Raw genomic sequence first — 22,738 nt, forward strand, 5'->3', positions numbered from 1 at the left:
GTTGTCATGTACAATTTCAAAACTATCATAATTTATTCCAAAATTATAATGACTACCAGACTAGAACAATAGCGATCATTACTGTACATTCCTATGTTCACAAAAAGGCGTTCATGAAATCAATGAATTAAGAGAATGGAATGTGTATAATGTGAAATGCTTGAAACGCAAAGCAAATGGCAGGAGCGGAGTGTGTTGATATCCAGTCCATCCACATCTCAAGACATCTGAATAGCATGGAAGGAGGGAGGACAAACAAGGAAAAAAAATTATTTGAAACAAACGAAACACAAAATGCAATCGCGCTGATGATATACATGTAGACCAAATATTTTGGCTTCTAATTAAAATCAATATTCACGAGAATAAAGAGTTACAGAGACAGGTAGAAGGATCGAGAAAATGTCAAGCACAACAGATACCTCTCTTTGAAAATCACCTCAAATACAAAATTCTTCACAACCAGAAACTAGGAGTGAGTAAGTGAGTGATAATAGAGTAAATCAGTAGAAGAAAGAGTTAGGTCTTTATGGTAACAAACAATGTATATAAAGAAAGCGATGGATAGATCAGGCCAGTCATAAAGAGATATTATTGGCGAGACCTGCGCACGCACACACACACACAGTGTAATCATTATTATTGTGTAACATTACCTTCTGACCAATAGAAGTTTACAAAGTCAAGCAAATGTGAGTAGGGGATGTGAAAGCATGAGTTCTAATGCAATGGTGCTTTTAAGGACTTTTTTATTTGTATCTTTTGGACCTATCAGGTGATGAGAACAACTAGTCTGTGTTGTATTGTAAAACCGAGGTTATTTCCTAGCCCGCAATGAGCCTACCTGACTGTCATCAAGTTGAGGTAAAGACCAATGAAGGTAATGAACCATCAAAACTTTCGCCGCCGCAAGATGCTCACGGCTCTAGAGCATTCAGTTACTTGCTGATCAAGTAATTAACAAAAGGGGAAGAATTTCATATGAGTACGCATAAGCAGAAAGATACAGAGGAGTTAGCCATGTTCCACCTAGGTATCCAGGATACAACATGCATACAAAAATAATACTTTAAGAAATTCTTAGGGAATTCCTGTTTGTTATTTGATGATTGTTATGTATTACAAAGTGCAAAGACTGTATGCACATATTTTTTAATACGACAGTTGCATCTCATTCCGATATAGTCTTTATGATGGCCTGTGACTAAATGAACACTATCAAAATCTCACTATAGTTACAGAACACTTGGGCGCAAAATTTTTAGACAACACCAGGTAAAATTACAGGTATGCGTGTCACTGATGGATAAATTCCAGCCAAAACACATCTTATTAAAAAAGTATTTAATATATTTGCAAATAAAATTTACTTACAGTTTTCAGTTGGAAGGGGTTGGCACAAGGGAAACCCCATCTACAGTGGTGTGATGGGCAATGAATCTAAGCCTCATCTGCAAGCTAGTTCTAAGGTTTTTTATAACCTTTTCGACCTCCAGTTTAGGTCCATCTCCAACATACATGTACTTGAGGTGATAACTGAAGTGGCATTGAAGAAAAATGAGCAGATAACTCCACGATAAAAGATAGGAACTAAAGATGACAGATACACATGTTTACGTTGGCAGACTACTTGATGCGCATAACGCAATAAAAAGATAGCTGAACAGTTGTGTGGAATCGGATAACAAAAATTATCAATGAACTTTGGCATTCAGGTGAGACGGAATGGGAACAGGAAAGGCGGACAGGAATCATCTAAAACGCATATATTAGTATTATGAGTGCAGAACGGGGAACACTAGAGGCCAACCAGTATAGAGATATACCAAGCTTTAGCGTAACAAGCTTACAGTTTTATCTTAGATGACTCAGTTTATCAAAATCTTGTTTAAATAAGCTAGTGACACTGGAGTTATTAAATTCTCTTACGCTTGTTCCAGACAACCTGAAAAAACTTCGAGAGAAGGCTTATCGAATGTTAACCATAAATGCATTTTTCAAGTAACTGTATTCCTAAAATATAATCTGATGCACATTCTCATCTTGAAAGCATATCAAAGGATGAGTCAAATCTATTCATCGAAAGATTAGTTTCAAATTAAAACTTGAAATAGTAATTTAAAATCTTCCTTGTAGCAATTTTTGTTTTTGCATTAATCATGTAGGCGTGACACCAGATGCCAATACACTTATATCTATCTATTTATTGATTTGTCTTTTGGTAGCGCCATATGTAACGCATTTGTTCTCTAAAAAAGATTATGGACTGCCCAATAAAAAAAGACACGATAAATATATTCAGCTTAAAGAAGTTTATAACACAAGACTGACTGATAATATGAATGCTGACAAAAGGATACAAGAAGTCACAGATCGTGTCCATATAGCGCAGCTCCGCGCCAGATTTGTCCACCTTCTCCAGGATCTCGTACAGATCAACGGTGAGCTGGAAACGAAACCGGCAAAATGTTACAGACGCTCAAAACAACTTGACAAACAAAAGTAATGACTATTCAATAACTCTAGTGTTTCGCCCTAGCTGCAGTTCATAATTCCTTTTTTTAAGTAAAACAAAAATTCATAGAGGTATTAGTAAAATTACTGACAAGTCAATTACTAAAACCACTACAATGAAAGTAAGAGGAGAAGCTGCACACCTCACTGCTAGAAGAAGCTCGTTCTTGCTGAACTCTGGAGAAGAATGGCCCGAGGAGATGGCAGACAAACAGAAATTGTTGTTCTGTCTTGACAATGGGTTTCACCTGCTCTTTGATAAACCTACAAGATATCCAGATAGTGATCAGCCAAACTTTTTCTTGCACAAACCATGAATTTACAGTTGTAAACCTATAGTAAAACATTCAAGAATAGACAATAGTAGCATGAAATAAAAGCTTGCATGGAAATACAAGGAATCTTTCTTAGCACAAATACAGTTCAGCCTCGTAGTCGCACAGATCCACAGATGGGGGACTTACATGACTTAGCAATGGTACATTTAGATTAAATATTTACAATGTGTTTGCCATAGCAGACATCTTTACACATTCAACAGCCATAGAGTGATTGGTGATATTTCTACTACACAAACGCATAAAATGCCATAACTAATAGATGTGACTGCAGCACGATAAGTCTATTGGAACAATACAGCAGTAGCGAGCAGACGTAACAGTTTACATTTACTGCTAGACCTCCCATTGTTGCTAAATGTTAGAGAGATAATTTATTACTTTCAAGTTTTTTATTTTATTTCCTGTTTAGAATGCTGGCTATGCTTCACCCATACTTCTGCAACACTTTGGCATTTATTTGATCTTTCTTCCTTGTATTACATGATAAATACATATTCCCACTTTTATATAATCGCGAGCAAGGTTGGATTCAAATCTGAGGGGTGCAATATTATAAGTTTTTACTAAACAGTAAATACAAGAGCAGGCAATTTATAGTGCAATAAAATATTTTGTTACTAAATAAGTGGTGAGCTGATTGGGACATTCGATATCACTGCATATAATGTACATATACAATGCATTAAAGCTACTGAAAGCGCACTAGTTAAAAGAAATTTCATTTGCAAGCGATATTGAAATATTGTTTCACTTGTACAAACTGACTCCTGAGTAAGATAGTAGATGGCTGTGTGTAAAAACATAACTTCAATTGAAGAGTTAGTGCCAAAGAAACATAACTATTGATAAAAACAGATGAACATTAAACAAAGCAGTTTGATATAGAGGATATTAGTGCTACAAAATTGGATCTTTGGTTTTCATAATGAGTTTCCTTTAACAGACAACGCAATAGCTTAAAACAGCTGCTGACTGTGCACATGTCCATCTGCTGCTATAATGATCTACAATACATGTATCTTAATTTACAGGTCAGTAAACCCTCGACTTCCTAAATATGATCCTGGATGTCTGAAGAATGCTAGCAACTGTAAAGACGCACAAATGCCATTAAAAATAAACTTGTGTAAGATCAACTTACACAAAATTTTAGTAGATTTTATCAGAAAGTATCTGTATCTTTCTATCATTTGTGATTGTTTTTGATGTTTGAGGTGAGCTGACTGCCAGGATGTTTCAAGATTAATATTGACAAAACCTGATCACGGTTAAAACACTCAGAAAACAAATACCGTAAAAACCTCTGATACAACTCCACCTCTATTTGACCGCCACTTTGACATTCTTTTTTTCACGAACCAATAATAGTAAGTGATCAGTAGAAAAGTATCCACAAAACCGTATTAATAATGACTCGATTACAAGAATACCAATTAATTCTTTCGTAGTTTCTGTTTGTATCGAAGTCCGTTTTCCAACTTCAAAGCTTCTCGATTTTTTTGTTAAAACTTTGAAAGCAACACTATAAAAATAATTAACCACTGTATCAGGCTTAAACATAGTTTATCAAATTTTAATACTTCAGAAAATTAACTAATCTGTCGTAATTACTGTTTTTCTGGCCTGGTCAGTTTCCTTGTTTATCTTTGTATCAAAAACAGGACAAACACTAGCAAGAACAGAACTGAAAGTCTAGTAGCTTCAGTTTTAAATTAGTCTACTATATATGAGACAGAATGGCTACTGCAAGTTAAAGGATGACAAATGCTCCATGACAAAAAGCATACATAAAGCCTTGTCACACATAAGTTATATTGAGGCGGTAAAATTAGGTTCAGCGATTTCCGGAAATGAGTTGATGCGCCGGCTACTAATAGTAGTTTGTTGTTTAGCTCGGTCTCGATACTTCGACGTATAAATGACTAGTTTTAGGCTAAAGTTAAGATTAGCGCCCATGCAGCTAAAACTTTATCATTATTTGTGCAAAATACAACATGTAAGTTTTACGCTGCCAAAAAATTGTTTGAACGCTAATATCAACTAACTTAGCAGTACAAAAAAAGTTGAGGTCAGAAAACATTGAGGAATGTATTGAACAGCCAGAAAAAATAAAACCATATTAAATAAAAGCAGCAACCAGAACTCAACTGGCCGAGCAAACGATGCAAATATGTTTGTTTCAAAAATGTTAATTTTCATTCTTGCATATATTATAAGTATGGCTTGTTTACGCTACTTGCTCTTGAATAGATATATTTGTAACATTTCATAGAATATTATTATTATATAACTTATAAATTTGCAGATTTATAGCAAATTATTTGATAGCGTAATTGCAGTTATATAAAGCTTACAATGGATCAATGCTCATAACTGGTCTTCTATTGCACATGAAAAGCCGATTTTGGCTGAAAACTGCAGAAAATGTATCAATGAGTGCAATGAGCTTTTATGTAACATGGTTAAATTTATAGTTATAAAATAAAAATATGCCTTCAAATTTAGGGTGAAATAAAAAATTTTAAGCTCCAACAAATTACAAAGCAAGGTACAGGCTATAATATCATCGCAGGTTAATTGGAAGCAATAGATATCAACTGGTAGAGATATTTCTCAGCTTTCCAATGCATATTTATTTAGAGATCTACGACAAGTTAGAGGTGAGTAAGCAGATTTCATGTATCTAAAGGGTTAATGTCTATCCACTCTACGGAAAGTGTTAAGTAAAGGCGACCATTTGCTTAGCTCACAAAATGGTTTAATTTATCTTTCCAAATTCTGACGAACTATTTGAAAAATACTATGCCAGCCTCTATTTGAACGCCACCTCCATTTGTCCACCACTATAAGGAAAGAGTTGAAAAATAGAGCGCCATGGCATTCAAATAGAGTCAAAATGATGTCACTAGTTGTTATGGTAGCGGTAGTTGATATCAGCTTTTGCTTTCAAGTTGCAGCATCATGCGGCGTTATTCGGTCGATATCTTTGCGACTATAGACATCATAGTCGCACTTCTGATTGATCTGAGTATTTAAACCGTGATAAAGTTTTGTTGATTTTAATCTTGAAACAACCTGGCAGTCAGATCACCTCAAACATCAACAACAATCACAAATGATAGAAAAATACCGATACTTTCTGATAAAATCTACTAAAATTGTGTGTAAGTTCATCTTTGAGAGGTAAATGCTCCTGACAGTGAGCACTAGAGTTTGAACCTAATTTCTGCATGCTCCGCTACTCTATACCAGGACATCAATAAGGTATGCGCGGAATAGTGCGGTCAGATGTGAGTTGTAATACTGCAATAGCAGCTATTTGAAGCACTCCACCCACATCCCCTTACCATGGTGAGAAAATCCGATTACATGCTATTAACACAGAGTTTATCAAATTATATTACTTCAGACAATCAAGTAATCTGTCGTAATTACTGTTTTTTCTGGCCTGGTCAGTTTCCTTATTTATCTTTGTTTGTATCAAAAACAGGACAGACACTAGCAAGAACAGAACTGAAAGTCTAGTAGCTTCAGTTTTAGATTAGTCTACTATATATGAGACAGAAAGGCTACGGCAAGTTGAAGAATAACAAGTACTCCATGACAAAAAAGAATACCTAAGACCTTGTCACACATGAACTATATTGAGGCGGTCAAATTAGGTTCAGCGATTTCCAAAAATGAGTTGATGAGCTGAGAGTTACTCAGTGGTATAGGTGTTAATTTTCAGTGACTTTTCGACAATAAGACGAATGATATTAACATCTAACTAGACTCTCGGTTTTCTTTAACAGAATACAGTACGCTCCTTAACATGTCTACGAAACTCAAACTGGCTATAGATAGTTGGTTATGCCTTGACAATTCATCAACAAACAATTGCGTAAGGAAATGTGCTGTGTTGATCAATTTTGCGATCGAACCTTCAATGTCAAACCACACGCTCGATCTGGCAAAATGAGAGCCAAAAAAGTGATTTCCGATTTGGCAAAATGCATCCAATCAAGCAGTCCAAAGAGAAGTTTGTATAACTGTAAAAGCTTGCTGAATAAATCGCCATTTTAGCAGATCATGAATCATTTGACTGTCTGACATTCAAAACTAAGGAGTTTTTCCAAGGTGGCATCGAAATGAAAAAATTGGTTTAGTGTAAGGGTTCTTTGCCAAAAATTTTGGGCTTTGCCTTAATAAATTGCCATAAAATTTTTTAAAAATTATGCTTAGCAAAGATCAGAATGTCAGAAATTTGATAATTTGTCATAGCTGAGCGAGTTGGTTTGTTTAATTCACAAGCATATCTAGCAAGTCTGTAGAGACGGGAAAGAACATGAGTGCCACTCAACAGCGCCAAAGGCGCATCTGTTGGGCTGGGTGTATACCTTGGAATAGTGCCAAGTTGTCCGATGTTAGCGTGGTGCCAGATGACATGTGTGAGCGCGAGGACATAGCTGCACCGGTACTCTCTCAAAGCGTGGCCACTCCTCCCCACATCAAACACCTTGGACAAACCGAAGAGTAGATATTTGCCTCCATTCACACGACCAGTGACATAAATCATGACAGGCATAGAGGAAAGGCTGGTGTGAAATAGGACCAATGGAACTAGACGAATATGCAATTACACTTCATTCCATCCGGTAGAATGTGTGTGATTGGCATGAGAAGTGAGGTACCATACATAAGAATTTTAATTGCTAGACTTAGGTCTAACATCTGATACGCAGGAAAACTCCATTTTACAAGTAAAGGTACAGATGCTGTCAAGAGTCATAGCAAAATGGCTAAAATTAGTTGACTCATGCTGTCACGTGCTTTAAATGCTGGACCGATGATTGTCATGGTAATTATCACGGCGTGGCAATTGTATTGTTTTGCCAGACTTCCTTGTCAGAAAGCCTCACGCTGCTTTGAAGAGAACTAAAAGTTAAAACCTTGACATGCCCACAGCAACCAGTGCATTAATTGGCTCGCATCAACGCATTTACGTCAAACTGGATGGTCAAAAAACAATTTTCGCTATAATAGACCAATCTTGGATGATTTATATGGCAAAACAACATTTTGTCACCAAAATAACTTAAAGAAATGTCAAAGTCTCATGGATTTAAATGCTGAAAAGCCACAACACATATTTTCTGTACAATTTATGTGACACTCGTGCGTGAGTATGAAGCTACCTCAAAAGGGTTGCAGGTTCCCATGTCCGCGCTTTTAAGAAACTGACTCTCCGTAAATTCCTCGATAATGCAGGAGAAGATAACCTTCCAATATGGCTCGGGCAGAGTGGTGAGGAGAAGGCCTATCGCATTCATCCAGCTTGTAATAGCCTTTTTCGGTATCAAATATCTCCTGCAATGACCAGCCATTCTCATGGGATTTTCATCTTGACCTTTGCATGACTTCATACGAGGGCCAGCAAATACTGTTGCTTGAGAAAAAGGTTTAATTATTAAGGAGAAAGTATGCTGTGCCGTAATATATATACAAGGTTATTAATTAGCAGATATCTAGTAGTTCCAGTGAATATAAAAAAAATGAAAAATTAAAATTGATTGCATAAGAAACTTTCAGAAATATTCGCAACAGTTGTGGACACTTTCTGTAGGTGAGTAAATATACGCAAAGAATCAAAATTAAATGCCATTGCAAGCTCCATGTAAAACAACAGCACCAAAACTACACCTTCCAGGAGTAAGTAAACTAAAAATCTCTTTCACAGATTATGACAAAAAGAACAGTTGATGAATGTACATGTAAATTGGTTGAATGAACAATTTCACCAGTAAATAGCACAAATCTTTAAAAACTTCAATTTATATGATTATCTACTATATTATTCTGGATGAACGCATCGCAAGGCTTGACAGAATAACGCTGTGATGAATTATAGGAAACAAGCTACTTTATGATGGTAGCCGAACCGAACAATATAACCGCAACAGATACAGACGGATTAATAGAAGAAACTTGCGTTGTCAGAATGAGGATAAGCTGAACTGTAAGCATGACGCATAGGCTGAATGTATTTAAAATAATCTATGAATAATATTACTTTAATGAAGAATTCAATGAAGCAATAATAATAGGGTGACCAGCAATCGTACCATCGAAATACTACATCTATGAGTTGTTGGCCAAGCTCTTCTCCACTGATGGGCAAGGCAAGAAATTCAGCACAAGTCGAGTAGAGAACATGTGAAGGAGCACTGGTGAACTCGGCAAACCTCCAATCGATATCTCGTAACTCCTCCAAGCATTCGTCGGACATCAGTGAAGCAATAGGTTAAGGACATGTCAAGCTATCGGAACTAGAATTACCTTTAGTAGCAGATATTAAACACATACCTTATCTTATTTTAAAAGCAGAATATCTGATGAAATGGCACCTTACGGTTTGGGAAATTAATCTTTTTATTTTTGCTTTTCAAGTAATTTTTTGGTTCAAACGAATCTCTCTCATCTTGAGAGTATCGAGTACCGAGTACTTACAGCCTTCCTTGGATGACACATAAACCGTTTTATACTGATTGTATACCAAAAGTACAAAATTTATATCGCAGCTTACAAACGGTTAAACATTATGCTAAGCAGGGTCAATTTGCAAATAACACGACCATCAGCAATTGAACTACTTAATGGAGGTTAGTGAAAATATCACGGTCAAAAGATCCATGTTGTACAGCTCTAATAAATAACAACGCTGATCAGATTAACTGAACATGATTGACATGGGTGGGTAGTTCATATCATCCAATGATAAGATGATAGAAAAAAACAGGTGGCCGAACTGCGGAAACATGCACTTTAAAAGGTCAAAAATTGTGGGAGAAAAACTGCGGTGGGTGGAGTGTTACTGAATGATAATCCATAGATAGTAATTAATAAAGGATATCATCAACCAGCCTCTTTACTTTTTGATAGTAATAATCCTCGCTGGGTGCCCAATCCTGGTTTGACATGATGTAAGCTCTCATCTCACTGGAGATGATGAGATCGAGTCGAAGCTTCTCACCGCAGCCTTGTAAAACAATGCAAATATCTCTAAAGACCAGTGAAGTCTATAGTAGGTGATGGGAGTGCCATATCTTCACAAATCTGAAGACACTGTTGTAGACAATGGCATAGATGGATAACCCGATTAGACTAACCAACTCTATGGAATGATAAGGCCAGTGAAACAATTAGCATTATTTTCATTGCACAAAAAGCATCCTTTTACCAACCACCATGCCTGAGGATTTCTCGGTGACTAAGACTAATCTTTTTAATGAGCCAGCTTAAAAATTTTTTGAAATCAAATATCTTTTACATAATGCTAAGCTGCAACCAAGAACAATCAAATAGTAAAATTGAAAACTGACTTCATTGATGACTAACAAAATTACGACACCTACTAGGCGCTATACTCTACTAGCAGCCAAAAAAATATCTTAAGTCTGTTATAAACCGTATATTACGGCTTCGCAGTTGAAGAATTTCTGAGCGTTTATGAAGCAGAGTTCGCGTGGCATAATCAACACTTTAATAAATCTGTGGATATCAACTCCATTGGTATTACGGAAAAGACAAAAACGGGATCCTACAAAAAGATAAAAACATAACAACAAATTTTTCTGAATTAATTATTCATGTTATTATTATAATGCACTCCCAATAAAAGTTTTTTGAAAAATTGATGGCCATTGGTGCTTAGCTTCCGAGTCGACAAATGATTACTGATTGGCTATCTGCAAATATGACCAACATTGTTCAACTAAATAAGCAATGACTGACAAGAGAGAATTAGCTGTAAATATAGAATAACTAAATACAGCTCAGACCATGTCATGCCAACAGCAATTTAAGTAGTTGGAAAACTAACCAAGGCATTGAAATTCCTGGAAATAGTTGTGATTAGTAGGGGCAGAGATAGCGCAAACCATCATTAACTCAAATGGCACCAACAACCATAATTAACAACGTTCACTATTGGATTAGCAAAATAAATGATAGTATCTTGTAAAGAACTGACTGCACAATATCACAGACATCACATTCATCTCGATTGGCCTAACATTTTATAGATTATTGGAAACTCTAGGGAAGGCTTTATGTCAAGGACAGGCAATACGTCATCAACACTATTCAAATCTACTAAAAGCAGGTATAAAAACTACATAGCGATATAAAATAAACCTTGTAAGTAGCTCTATAACAAAATCTATGAAAAGAACAAACTTTTTTATTCACTATTTCTCCGAAAATGAGGATTTTCACAGTGATGATATCTGTAAGATTGCATGATTGAACATGGGACAGAACTTTCTTTAGTGTGAACACATCATGCGTTATATTACTATTTCTAGAACCTTCTTTGTAACCGGCACTAACTATTGACTGCAAATAATTTAATTTTAATAGAGATGAACTCAATAAATAATCCAAAGTAAATGGAGTTGAAGAGGTGAGAAACTAGAGCACAGAAAGTGTTATGAACTGTTATCTATTATTGTCATTTAATTACACAAGTTATACATGTAGTTCTGATGGGAGGCAGGCTTGAGTGATTAGACTTCATGTTTAGTGTTTTAGAGAACATAGAATTATTGTCAGTAGTTCACATAACGATAAAGAAGATATACAGAAAGGAATACGGGATACAAGAAAATTATTGGTAACCCATCTTGGTATTTTCTAAGATATAATGGAGCTCGCCCTTTAGATTTGTGTGTTAAAAAGAAATGCAGCGATACTTCTGGAGACACTGTTCAGTAAAGGACCATAACTCATGAATTCAACAATGATACAAGAATATAATTTATACACGCTGCCAAACAAATTGAATGAAAAATATATTATAAGAAGTGAATAATAGACATTAGACTAAGTTTTCTGGCTCTTGTGAGATACAACCTCAGACTAAGTGGGAAGCCTTCTTATAATAATTGTTGACCACCCTTACATGTATGTGGTAAGAGAGGTTTCTTACCAAACATGAAATTTCTTTTATTTCAGAGAAGATAATTTAAAAATGGGCATAATCCAATCCAAATGGAAGTGCTGAACTAAATGTACAGTAGTTATGTAATCCCTTATAATCAGGCTAAATTAAGTGCATTTCATAGTCACTCTTTGTTTTGTGTTCAGAATTCACATCGTGTTGCACAATTAACACCGTCTATTCATCAAAGTTTGCACATATCAGTAATAATCTTCGGTAGTACATAGTAGAATGTGATCTTGATAATTATTCAAATGTTTGACGTAAGAAATGGAGATCTCAATTGTAGCGATGTGACTGCCTGTCCTTCGTATTTCATCACAGAGGATAGAAAAGAGGCTGAGGTTGTTAAACCAGTAAATAATGCCCACAAAGCATCCTTCTCAGCAAACTACACTGAGGGCAGGTGCGGTGATCGTTTTCTTCTTACATATTTAAGGATTATGTAAGAATTAAATTAATAAAATTGTTGTTATTGTAATTATTCAAAAATCTTGTACAGCTTAATCATCACAAGGACCTTTTAATAACAAACACTTTTTGCTTATTGGGCTAAATGACATAACTGCCTAAAATCTGCTCATTTGTCGAGAGCAGCTGTGCAAACAATACACCTCCATGTTGTCCAAATGAGTAGAGATAATATTGGTCTGCAGTGAAATGTGATAATGCGCATAACTATGGATTGTTCTAGAACAGTGGTAAATCGGATAAGAAATTTCACAAGCGATGTTTATCCACAAATGGCTAGACTTGATAGCAACTAGTAAAATTAAGACGATATTCACTTTTGAGATAGTTAAAATAATTACCAAGAATTCCATGGACAAGTTTTTTCTTGATCTCGGTGCGGTCTTTCAAAGTTTTGTAGTAATAGTGCAGAGTGTTGTACAGGTAGGTCACGGGCTGATCTGGAAGCAATCACCGAGCTTAGCATCAATCATGGGCACCTAAGTCACCTGCAGGGGCTGACACTAGCAATTAATACTCCATTGACAATTTCTGTGGCAAGCAAACCGCCAAATGTTTAAGAAAACAAAGAGTGAAGGAAGAAGTAAAAGAAGATATATTACAACTATCAAAAAAAATTTTGGTGCTAGCAAAAAAGGGTGTATTGAGTCACCTAACAGTACTTCTAAAAAAATCAGAGGTCAATGAGTCACCTACTATGATACCTGCATAGGATGAAGAGGTCAGTGAGTCACCTATCTTAATACTTATATAGGATGGAGAGGTCATTGAGTCACCTCCCATGATACCTGTATAGGATGATGAGGTCAGTGAGTCACCTACATTAATACTTGTATTGGATGGAGAGATCATTGAGTCACCTACCTTAATATTTGTGAATGGAAAGGTCATTGAGCCATCTACCATAATACTTGTAAATGGAGAGGTCATTGAGTTACCTACCATGATACTTGTATAGGATAGAGAGGTCATTGAGAACAGTTATGAGAGGCTTTTCGCTTGTTGTCCCGAGATTGACGGCCTCAATCAGCCTGTGTACAATGACATCCAGCACCTGCAATCGTAATATTCAATTCCTTCAGTTCAAATAACATGTATAAGTATGTACACCAAAGTGGTCACCTTCGGATGTTGATATATATTTAAAGGTAACTCGTTTAATAGCCAGGTTAGATCTGAAGAAGGGAATAAATACTTTTGTAAAGAATTTTAAATTTTAAAACAATTTTTACACAAAAAAGATAAATTATTATAAATTATAAAAAGATAAACATGATCATTTAGTAAGTACTATCTGTTTTCTCCAGCTACTCAAGCATTCAGCCACTAAAACACCTATCATTCTATAGACCTAAAGGATGAAATCATCTCCAATATAAACTTTTAACAATGCAGACAAACAACTCCATTGAAATAATTATCATAAAACGACTCATAAACCCTTTTTAAATACAAACACAGATAGGTTCTATAAAAAGAAATGCTCCAAACATTGAATAGGGTTAGTGCATGAAGAAGCCCTGATTGAAGGTGTCAAAATGAAAGGCCATCTTGAACTGGTCTGAGCTGGATGTCAGATTCCTACGCTCCTGATACAAACAGGGGCTTAGCGTGGAATATGCTAAGCGATCTACCTCCAAATGGACGAAAGCTTTAACTGATAAAACGTAAATTAATAGTTTATAATTATTAGTAAAAAGCATTTATTTATAGCAAAAATTTATTTAAAAACAATATAGTGATAGGCCTACTTTAACTGATATCATTGAAGACAAAATAAAAATATTTTTTCACACAGCTAAATGTAAACAGTCAATAAGAGAGTGATCTGAATCCAAAAATGAAACCCATTGATATGCCATGCACCATAAACACACTTCCAACCAGCAGTCAAGTAAATGAACCTAAATCTATTGTATCGTCTGCAGCACACTTGATACCAACATTTACTATAAGTTTAGTTAGTAGCAAACATCTAGTAAAATAGGTAGTCTTGCAAGTGCTTGCAGTGTAACTAATTTGCATACCAAATTGTTGCAAAACAATAGAAAAATGTGAGCTTACCAGTGTTTCTAGCAAGTTAATCATTATTTACGTCATTTGAGCCTTTTGAACACTTGGGAATATGGACTCATCAAAAATGCAACAATTTACAGCGAATGACCCCAAGTATACGGTGAGAGTGCAATCTCACAATCTTGAGCATGGAAAGAATTGGAGTAATGATTTGTCTGCACATGTAATCAATCATATTCTAACCGCATAACACGGCACTCGGCGATTCTACCATAAAGCCGTAGTAACGAGTAATTCAACAAGCAACTGCAAAGTTTGCTATCAAAATCTGATGAGCTGATTTAATGCCATTGGTTTGAGTGACTATTAAATTGAGACATTCAACACCACTGCGTACCAATGGTATTGCACCACCGCATACACATGTAGCAGCATTAAGGCTACTGGCAGCAAACAAATACAAGAAACTCTGTTTGAAAATGATAATGAAATATTGTTTCACTTGTACAAACTGACTCCTGAGTTAGATAATAGATGATTGTGTAAAATCACGACTTCAATTGATGAGTTATTGCAAAGAGTAAACTTCCCAAGAGCTGATAGAAACAAGAACATTAAACAAAGCGGTTTGACTGACCGTACACCAACTATTTAGAACAGCAGAAATATGGATGATATTAGTGCTACAAAATTAGATCTTTATTGTGAACATCTGATGCCGTACAGACACTAAATTCAAATTAGAATTACTTTAGACTGTTATCAAATGGAAAACTAATGGAGTGCAGGACATGTAAACCAGAATTTTCAAACCATTTTGGTAGAAGTCGAGCATCTAGCCCACTCATTAGTCGGTAGGTTGCAAAGTGATTTTGTGAAAGCCTGCATGTCATTTTCGTAGGAAATCATGATCAAAGCTGGATTCTGGGTGATCACAATAAATAGAAAAAGTAATAATGTTATGTTATTGCAAAAGAATACAAGCTAAGGTATGCAACATGTAACGTCTATGTTGAAGATAGCTTTATGTCAGCCACACAGCTCATTCAAAATTCTAAGGTTTTCGTGTCATGTAAAAATCTAATGCGTGATTCAGCCAGAGATCTGCAAGTTGGTGTGCCACGAGATTCCCCTCCCCCATGCACTCATTATAACAAACATATTAATGTTTTTCGGGGTGCATCCCTGACAGAGAGCCCAGACTACTAAAATATCTGTTTACCAGCAAATGTCCGAACTATTCCAGGGTTTGAAGGCTGACATTAGGTATTTCTAGACCAGACTCACGGTTGATGAAACAAGAAGGGAGAGGATGAGTAGCACCCGAGTGATAGCCTCGTGGTAATGGTATGCCACGATATTCACTAGCCAGGTAGGTACAGCGGATGTTGGCAACTAAGCAAAACCAGAGACTGCATACTAAGCAGTAGGTTTTACCGACAAAACATTTTTGTAAATATAATATTATGCAAGACTGTGGCCGGAGAGGAGATCAGAAGGAAGTGAAGACCGTCCTATTGAAGTGAATAGCAGCGAGAATAGAAACCTACGGGTAGCATTCGAAGGCAGACGTTGTCGAAATAAGTGGGCAGATACTGAGAGCCTGAACTGTGACTCGCACCAGCCATGCCAGCCGCCTCCATTGCGCCTTCATACATCAGCGACTCCGTGTTTTTCTAGGAAAATAGAGAATTAGCTGTTATCTAATGGCGAAAACTCGAAATTGAATGATCGCTGACTGACAGCACAAAGAACAGACTGGTCCAAGACAATGTACTATAATACAATATAATGCTCCACCACACCTCTACTTTAAAATGCTTAATCTCAAATTAAAGTGAAATTGTAAGACCATTGATCAAAGGGCAAGTCATAACGACAAGATTATGGCAAATGAATTTTTGAGATGATTTCCTGAGAGTGATGTGTGAAATTGTCATTAATATGTTAGCTTGTTGTGGCCAGTACGACTGCACAGGTGATTGATCGACACTATTGTCATGGTAAATTTGACAATTTACCACAGCCAACCGGCATGGCAAATTTATTCAGCGACAACCGCTTTGCATATCCAATCGTGCATTGACGTAACAAGTTGGCACTCAAACACAACGAATAAATTTAATTCATTTGTATGTATTTAATACAAACACTTGAGCCATGCATAAATAGATAGCTATATACGTATAGAGATGAAAATTTACTAATCTACATGCATATATGTAAGTCGCTGGTTAAAGGAACAATGCAGTATCCAGTTTCCTGTGTGCCACACCAAATGAAGCTAGTGCAATTTATATTAACTTTGAACGAATTTACTAAAAATTTATTAAAATTGATATCAATTATTTGTTAGTTTTGTGAGAGAAAAGATGTAAAACATTGAGTATGTATAAGAGAGCAAAACATTTGATATATTATATAAACTTACATCAGTCTTGTATTGCCTTCTGTGTTTTTGGCATGACCTAATTTAGCAATGAAAGGCAAATGAAATATCAAGGCAGCGCAAAAGGGTGATGTCAACATTTTAGTATCAAGCTTCAGGGAAGCAGAATTTCTGTATGGTCACTTCATTTAGAGTAAAATAATTGAACCGGACCAACTGGTCATCTTCATTGAATATCAGAAGGTTCTTCTCAATCTGAGGGAAACGAGAGGAGTACTTCCGGTTAGCTTACCGCGCAGAAACTGACAGCCAACTGTGTGAGCAATCAGTGCTACTATAAACTACTATTATCGGAAATTTTGTAATTATATATATTATATATATAATATATATAATTGTAATACTTCCTTGCTCCCTAGGTTCATATGAGGGGAGTTATCCCATCATGCAGTAAAATATAAAACCAATCCGATACATTTATGTTAGCAGCGCAATTACAGAATAGTTTGGTTAGTCAAAAAATGAGATTAGCCTCAACTCTAAAGCGAGATTTTACATTCCTGGTGGTCGCACAAAATGAAAGTCAAAAAATGGGTACATGACAGAGAAAAGAAACAAAGACTATCTATTGACCTATGACTCAGCACAAGAAAGATATCTTGTATGAAGCATGCATTTCCCATAACCGCAGTTCAGTCCCTGTGAAATCTACTATCGAGTTCCTGGTGGTGGCACAAAATAAAAGTCAACAAATGGGAACATGGCAGTGAAAAGAAACAAAGACTATCTATTGACCTATGAGTCAGTACCAAAGAGATATCCTGTATAAAGCATGCATTTCCCATAACTGCAGTTCAGCAGCTGTGAATTCTACCATTTAGTTCCTGTTTTTGCTTCGCCTCAACTTTGAGCTAAAGCTAAGAAGCATTGCCAGAGCACAAAAACTTGAAGTTCTCTCCCCCTTAGGGACGATCAATAAAGGATACAGAGCTTTGTGTTTTAGAATTAATTTTGCTAGACTAAGGTTAAAGCAGAAATAGATACCATGTGGTAAGCCATGTGGTGTTCATACGATTTGCTAGACTTCCAGTGCTGAGCGGGAGCTATCTGACAGAATTCTTTGACTAGATCCATGAACCGCCCCGTTGTGAGCAGCTTCTGGATAGCGAAGAGGCAGACTTGGGCATCCTTATCATCGAAGGTTCTCAAGCTCTGCAAGATATAGATTCACATTCACTAGACTAACCGCTTTGACCTTTTTATATGTCATATTGACATGGCAACACGCTAGCATGCAAAGAAACACAAGAGAACGTTGAAAAAAGTTTGAGACAGTTTGATAAATGTTCGAGGATGAGAAAAAGCCTATGAAACTAACGCTATTAGAGCCATGATTGTATTTTTTTATTTCGCAGCAGTCCTTACATCACTTGTCTGGCGTCAATCACGCTAAGCAACATACTTTTTTGGTAAATTTGGCAAAAAAATGAAGAAATTTGAGTAGTTTTTGTCTTTCTCAAAATGATTGAAGCGTAAGCTGGCTGCATCAAACAGTATTAACACGAGAATGTTTCTTGCAACCATGACCTCCAATAATGCCAGGAATGTAAATCAGTACATACCTTGTGTAATTACAATTTATCATAGATAAAACATCTTACAGTTAATTAGAAATCGTAGGCGTAATGGCTGTCGGATAGAAACAGACGGAAAACATTTCAGACTATGAGAATCAAACACTCGAATTTAGGATCAAATTTTTTTTATTTGAAAGACAAATGTCACATTTGTTTGGGCATAAGACTAGCGGCGGTTACGAAAGAGAAACGGTAAACAGGATGCTCGATCTCACCACAACTGAATAGCTCTAATTGTTGCTTAGTCGGAACGAGAAAAATACAAACATATTCCTCATTAAATGATGGTAATATTATAGTTCTTAATTCTAATGTGACTAAAATATGTTTTCTCGTCGATGAATAAATGTGCAGTACTGTAACCGCAATCAAAGCTAATATCCATTAAAGAAACCTTAAGATTAATGGCTATATTAGCATAAGCAACACTTTCCAAAATTACGGAACAATATAAACATACGCTTATAGTAGAATAGTAGAGTATAACATAACAGCGCACAAATAGTGACTGGAAAGTCTAATGGCTCAAGATTAACTCATTGTTTACGCCGTATCCTAATGCTAATCTGGGTAGTATGAGTCAAACCAGTCGGCAAGAAAAAACGACTAATGAGGCAGACTGACCCACAAGCTGATGAAGTCGATCGCCAGACAGATACTCCAGTCATTAGCTGAAGCGAATGACCTCATCACTGTTGTAAGGCACGTGCACGCAAGACCAAGAAAAAACAATGGTTGAGAAGGGAAGGTAAGGCAATGATATGACAGCATGCTTATGGTTGGAAAGGTAAAATATCAGGACTCACGGCAGCAATTCTATGGCAGTAATTCTATGGCAGCTATTTTATGGCAGCTACTCTAGCAAAGGTTTTATAGTGACCTACAGTGTATGCTTGACCTAATAGAGTTCTTTATCGCAGATAAAACAACATTAAGTAGCTACGCCTGCCACTGGCCTCCGATTACTGTCACAAATAAGATCTAGCAATATTTTGATATTGTGGTAAATTTCAAATTCAATTAAATGGTAACTCATCAAACAGATTGAAGCAATGGTAATGCTTTTAAGCGGTATCTATTGGAGCATCACAAAAAGAACCAATAAATACCTCAGCATCAAATACTTTAATAGAACCATATTGTCAAGCATCATTTTCAGCAAACATTAGAAATGTACTGAACATGGCTTAGCACAAACAAAACCTTTTGTTTACGTTACTACGATTATTATTATTACTTATTACTATATCTATTATTACTAAATTATTATTAGTTTGTTTTTAATAGCAGAGGAAGCATTTGCTATCCATAGTTGAGGACCAATTTTGCAATTTTATAAAGCAAACAGCTGCTCTGACTGTTGTCAGATTATAATCAGATCCGAGCATATGACAGAAGGACAACCTCGAACAATTGCATCACAGTCTGGGTTTTTTCCATGTTTTTCGCCTTATTGACATTGTGAATAGTCAAGCCTTCACCTTAGCAACTTGTTTGACTATTCCTAGAGATTCTTAGAAGCATCTATTCTTGAGAAGGTAAGTGAGCAATAAATATAATAGCATTCACCATAAGACAGGAAAGGAAGGACAACCTTTCAATCTTCACAAAAACATTCCTACGTGCCGATAAGCCGGTTGGTCATTTTCAACATGCACAAAATTTGGCAATCAATGTTATTTTTTCTCTATTTGACTCCACCCATGTTTCCTAATGCTCTCAATAAGCATAACAACAACTGGTAAAAGCAGTAAACGTAAAACTTGTTGTTGTCATCTGGCTGTTTGATGAGCCATGCAAGCCTACCCAGCAGAGGAGGAATCTGTCAAAAGTGAACAGGTTGTAGTTCCATAGCATACTTCTCACTGCATCAGTCGAGTGCAAGAAGGTTTCCTTTTTCTGACAGGTTTGAAGCTGTCCGGCTAGATAATCACAGAATGTTCGCAAGTGCAGACCCAAAGCCTTGGGGCCTATTGTCTCTAGAATTCTATAAAAAACATTGATGTCATTATAACAATCAATAAACATTAATGACTCCTGCTAAGCCTGGCGAGCATGGAGGATGTACATTAATACATAAAATATTTTCTCAAAAACTAATGAATTACTAACATGCACTCAATTATAATATGGAACAAAAACTCTAAAATAACTGGCAAGCATGGAAGACAAAACTTTATTTATTAATAACTAGCAGAACTTGCTACAACCAAAATGATTCTTCTTTACTTAATAGCGCTGGAGTAAAGAAGACCAGACAAAACTCGAGAGGCAGATGTTGGACAAGGACGGTCTCAAGTATGTCAATCAGGTAGTTTGTAAAAGCGGAGAGGTTTAACTATTCCCAACTATTTTTAGACTTGAGATCTATAAGATCTTCACACCTAAACAATCAACCCGATCATCGTTCTTAAGAACTACCAAAGGGCTGGCGATAAAACAATGGGTAGCATTATGTGGAGACAACTCTATGCGCTGCCCTGTAACTGATTACAATAATATTAAGCATGACCTCAGCTAATCCAAAAGGCAGTGGAGAGTTTTCAGCTTGCACTTGAAAAATGCTAGGCTCAGTATTACAAAAAATAAACAAAACGAGGGCAGCATAGTCATTCCGAATAAATTATTTATTATCGTCCAATACGGTATACAGCCGATAAAAAGTAACATATTAAGGATTATAATATTACATATAATATTACATAGTATATATATTACATATTATATAAATTACATAAGCTTATTATCATTCTCAATCCATCGTTGGCAGAGTCAGTTACGTTATATTCGAGCATAGCTCACACAAATAATGTAACTCACAGCTAGCTATCACCAATCACTGACAGGAAAATATTCCTATTCACACGGAAACCCTACGTGCTGCTCGCAGGATAATTACAATATCTCTATTCCTTGTTAATCACGTAGAGACGGATATCGTGAAGCTTTTATCATTCATGTCTGATTTAAATAAATGCGAATGTTGGCTCCGATGCAATGTTAACTTCCTTTGCCTCGGCACAAGCACAAATGCGTGTCACGCTTATGCATAACCAGATTATAGAGCGCTGCCAAGTGGCTGTCAGAGGGCCAGAAAGCGGACTAAACTTTTAACAGACACAAACTTTAGCAAACAGTCGATGTTTGCAAGAAGAAATTAGTAATGCTAGCGGGTGGCCGGCTTTAAATCATCTTCTTGTTTGATATAAGGATCAAAGGTAACAGTTCAACTAGAAATATTTCTTGCTTATTATTGTATAGCCCTGACAAGGCAATAAAAATACTTTGAACAATTCTGTTATGATTAAATGTATAATAATTGAGTGCAGCTTCACAAAATCTAATGAAGCTACCGTAACCAGACATTTAAAAATTTGTTCTTAAATCAAAAGGTTCTCATCAAAGTTGTTTTCTTTTATGCCATCAAGAAATAAGTTTTAGCAAAAAAATGGCCAATTTCCACAGCTTTGATGTATTTTATAACACACAATAGCTAAGAGCATGAGTGCCAGAGAACAAGGCCTACCTGCCTGTACTTTTGAATTTCCATATTTTTGAAAAAATTATAAGGATTATTATGTTAAAGACCCAATTCCAATTAAAGCATCAGAATAGGTTCGCTTTAAACCAAGAATATAAAGATAACACATTTTGAAAAAGACTAAAAATGAACAAAGGTGCTTGAGGATTGAGATCGGAAGTGAAAAATGAACATTATAAATTATAGAAATTAGCATACAAGCTTGCTAATGCCAAAACCTGACTCATTCATTGTTATAAAACCAAGATAAATGCAAATTTTACACATGAAAAAGAAAATAGCCATCTATTAAGAGTATGAAGGTGAGACACACAGTAGACCTACTTGTGTGTGGGCAGGCGTATAGGGGTGTTGTTCATAAGGCACTTCCAGAAGACGCTACAACATAGAAGAACAGTAGGCGTTGACGTAAGACAATCGTCTGCCATAGATAATCCACATTTAAAAAGCTGAACAAGGCTTGATCCCACTAATCCCCAGAGACAAACAATGGGCTTTATACAAACCAGCTTATCACTCTAGCCTTATCCTATTCGCATTGAAAAGCTGCCAATGGTCGCCAACTTACAATGACATCAGCCTGAGGAACAGCAGACAAACACGAATAATCTGCATTAATTCTAATGTAGGCTACGAATGGTACGGCTAATCTTGATATCAAGATTTACCCCTACCCGCCGCATCCTGGTTCGCGAGGAAGTGCCACCTCGGGAACACTGCAGGTTGTAGTACATAGCTTACCAGAGGAACAAGGGTCGTTCTGTTGGCCTTGAGAAACGGTTTACAGTAGCCTCAACATCAGTCATGGCTGTAAAAAGAATGGCAGCCTAAATATGTATAGATTATTAA

At 36.2% G+C, this 22,738-nt stretch overlaps 1 protein-coding gene across 1 annotated transcript in view; it reads right to left on the bottom strand.

Moving 5' to 3' along the window:
- The window catches only part of LOC137392276 (mediator of RNA polymerase II transcription subunit 23-like), a 67,216-nt gene that overhangs the window by 1,105 nt on the left and 43,373 nt on the right, over positions 1-22,738 (bottom strand). Inside the window, exons 16-29 of the mRNA XM_068078946.1 lie at positions 22,631-22,697; positions 22,214-22,267; positions 20,155-20,335; positions 17,756-17,923; positions 15,873-15,998; positions 13,249-13,360; positions 12,648-12,746; positions 9,748-9,873; positions 8,960-9,125; positions 8,033-8,204; positions 7,235-7,353; positions 2,658-2,778; positions 2,361-2,446; positions 1,375-1,536 (exon numbers count right to left, since the gene is read on the bottom strand). Of these exons, the coding sequence (XP_067935047.1) occupies positions 1,380-1,536; positions 2,361-2,446; positions 2,658-2,778; positions 7,235-7,353; positions 8,033-8,204; positions 8,960-9,125; positions 9,748-9,873; positions 12,648-12,746; positions 13,249-13,360; positions 15,873-15,998; positions 17,756-17,923; positions 20,155-20,335; positions 22,214-22,267; positions 22,631-22,697 (1,754 nt within the window). The 3' untranslated portion in view covers positions 1,375-1,379. The remainder of the gene's footprint in view (positions 1-1,374; positions 1,537-2,360; positions 2,447-2,657; positions 2,779-7,234; positions 7,354-8,032; positions 8,205-8,959; positions 9,126-9,747; positions 9,874-12,647; positions 12,747-13,248; positions 13,361-15,872; positions 15,999-17,755; positions 17,924-20,154; positions 20,336-22,213; positions 22,268-22,630; positions 22,698-22,738) is intronic.

This window comes from Watersipora subatra, chromosome 3 (genome assembly GCF_963576615.1).
Source record: "Watersipora subatra chromosome 3, tzWatSuba1.1, whole genome shotgun sequence".
Lineage (NCBI taxonomy): Eukaryota > Metazoa > Bryozoa > Gymnolaemata > Cheilostomatida > Watersiporidae > Watersipora > Watersipora subatra.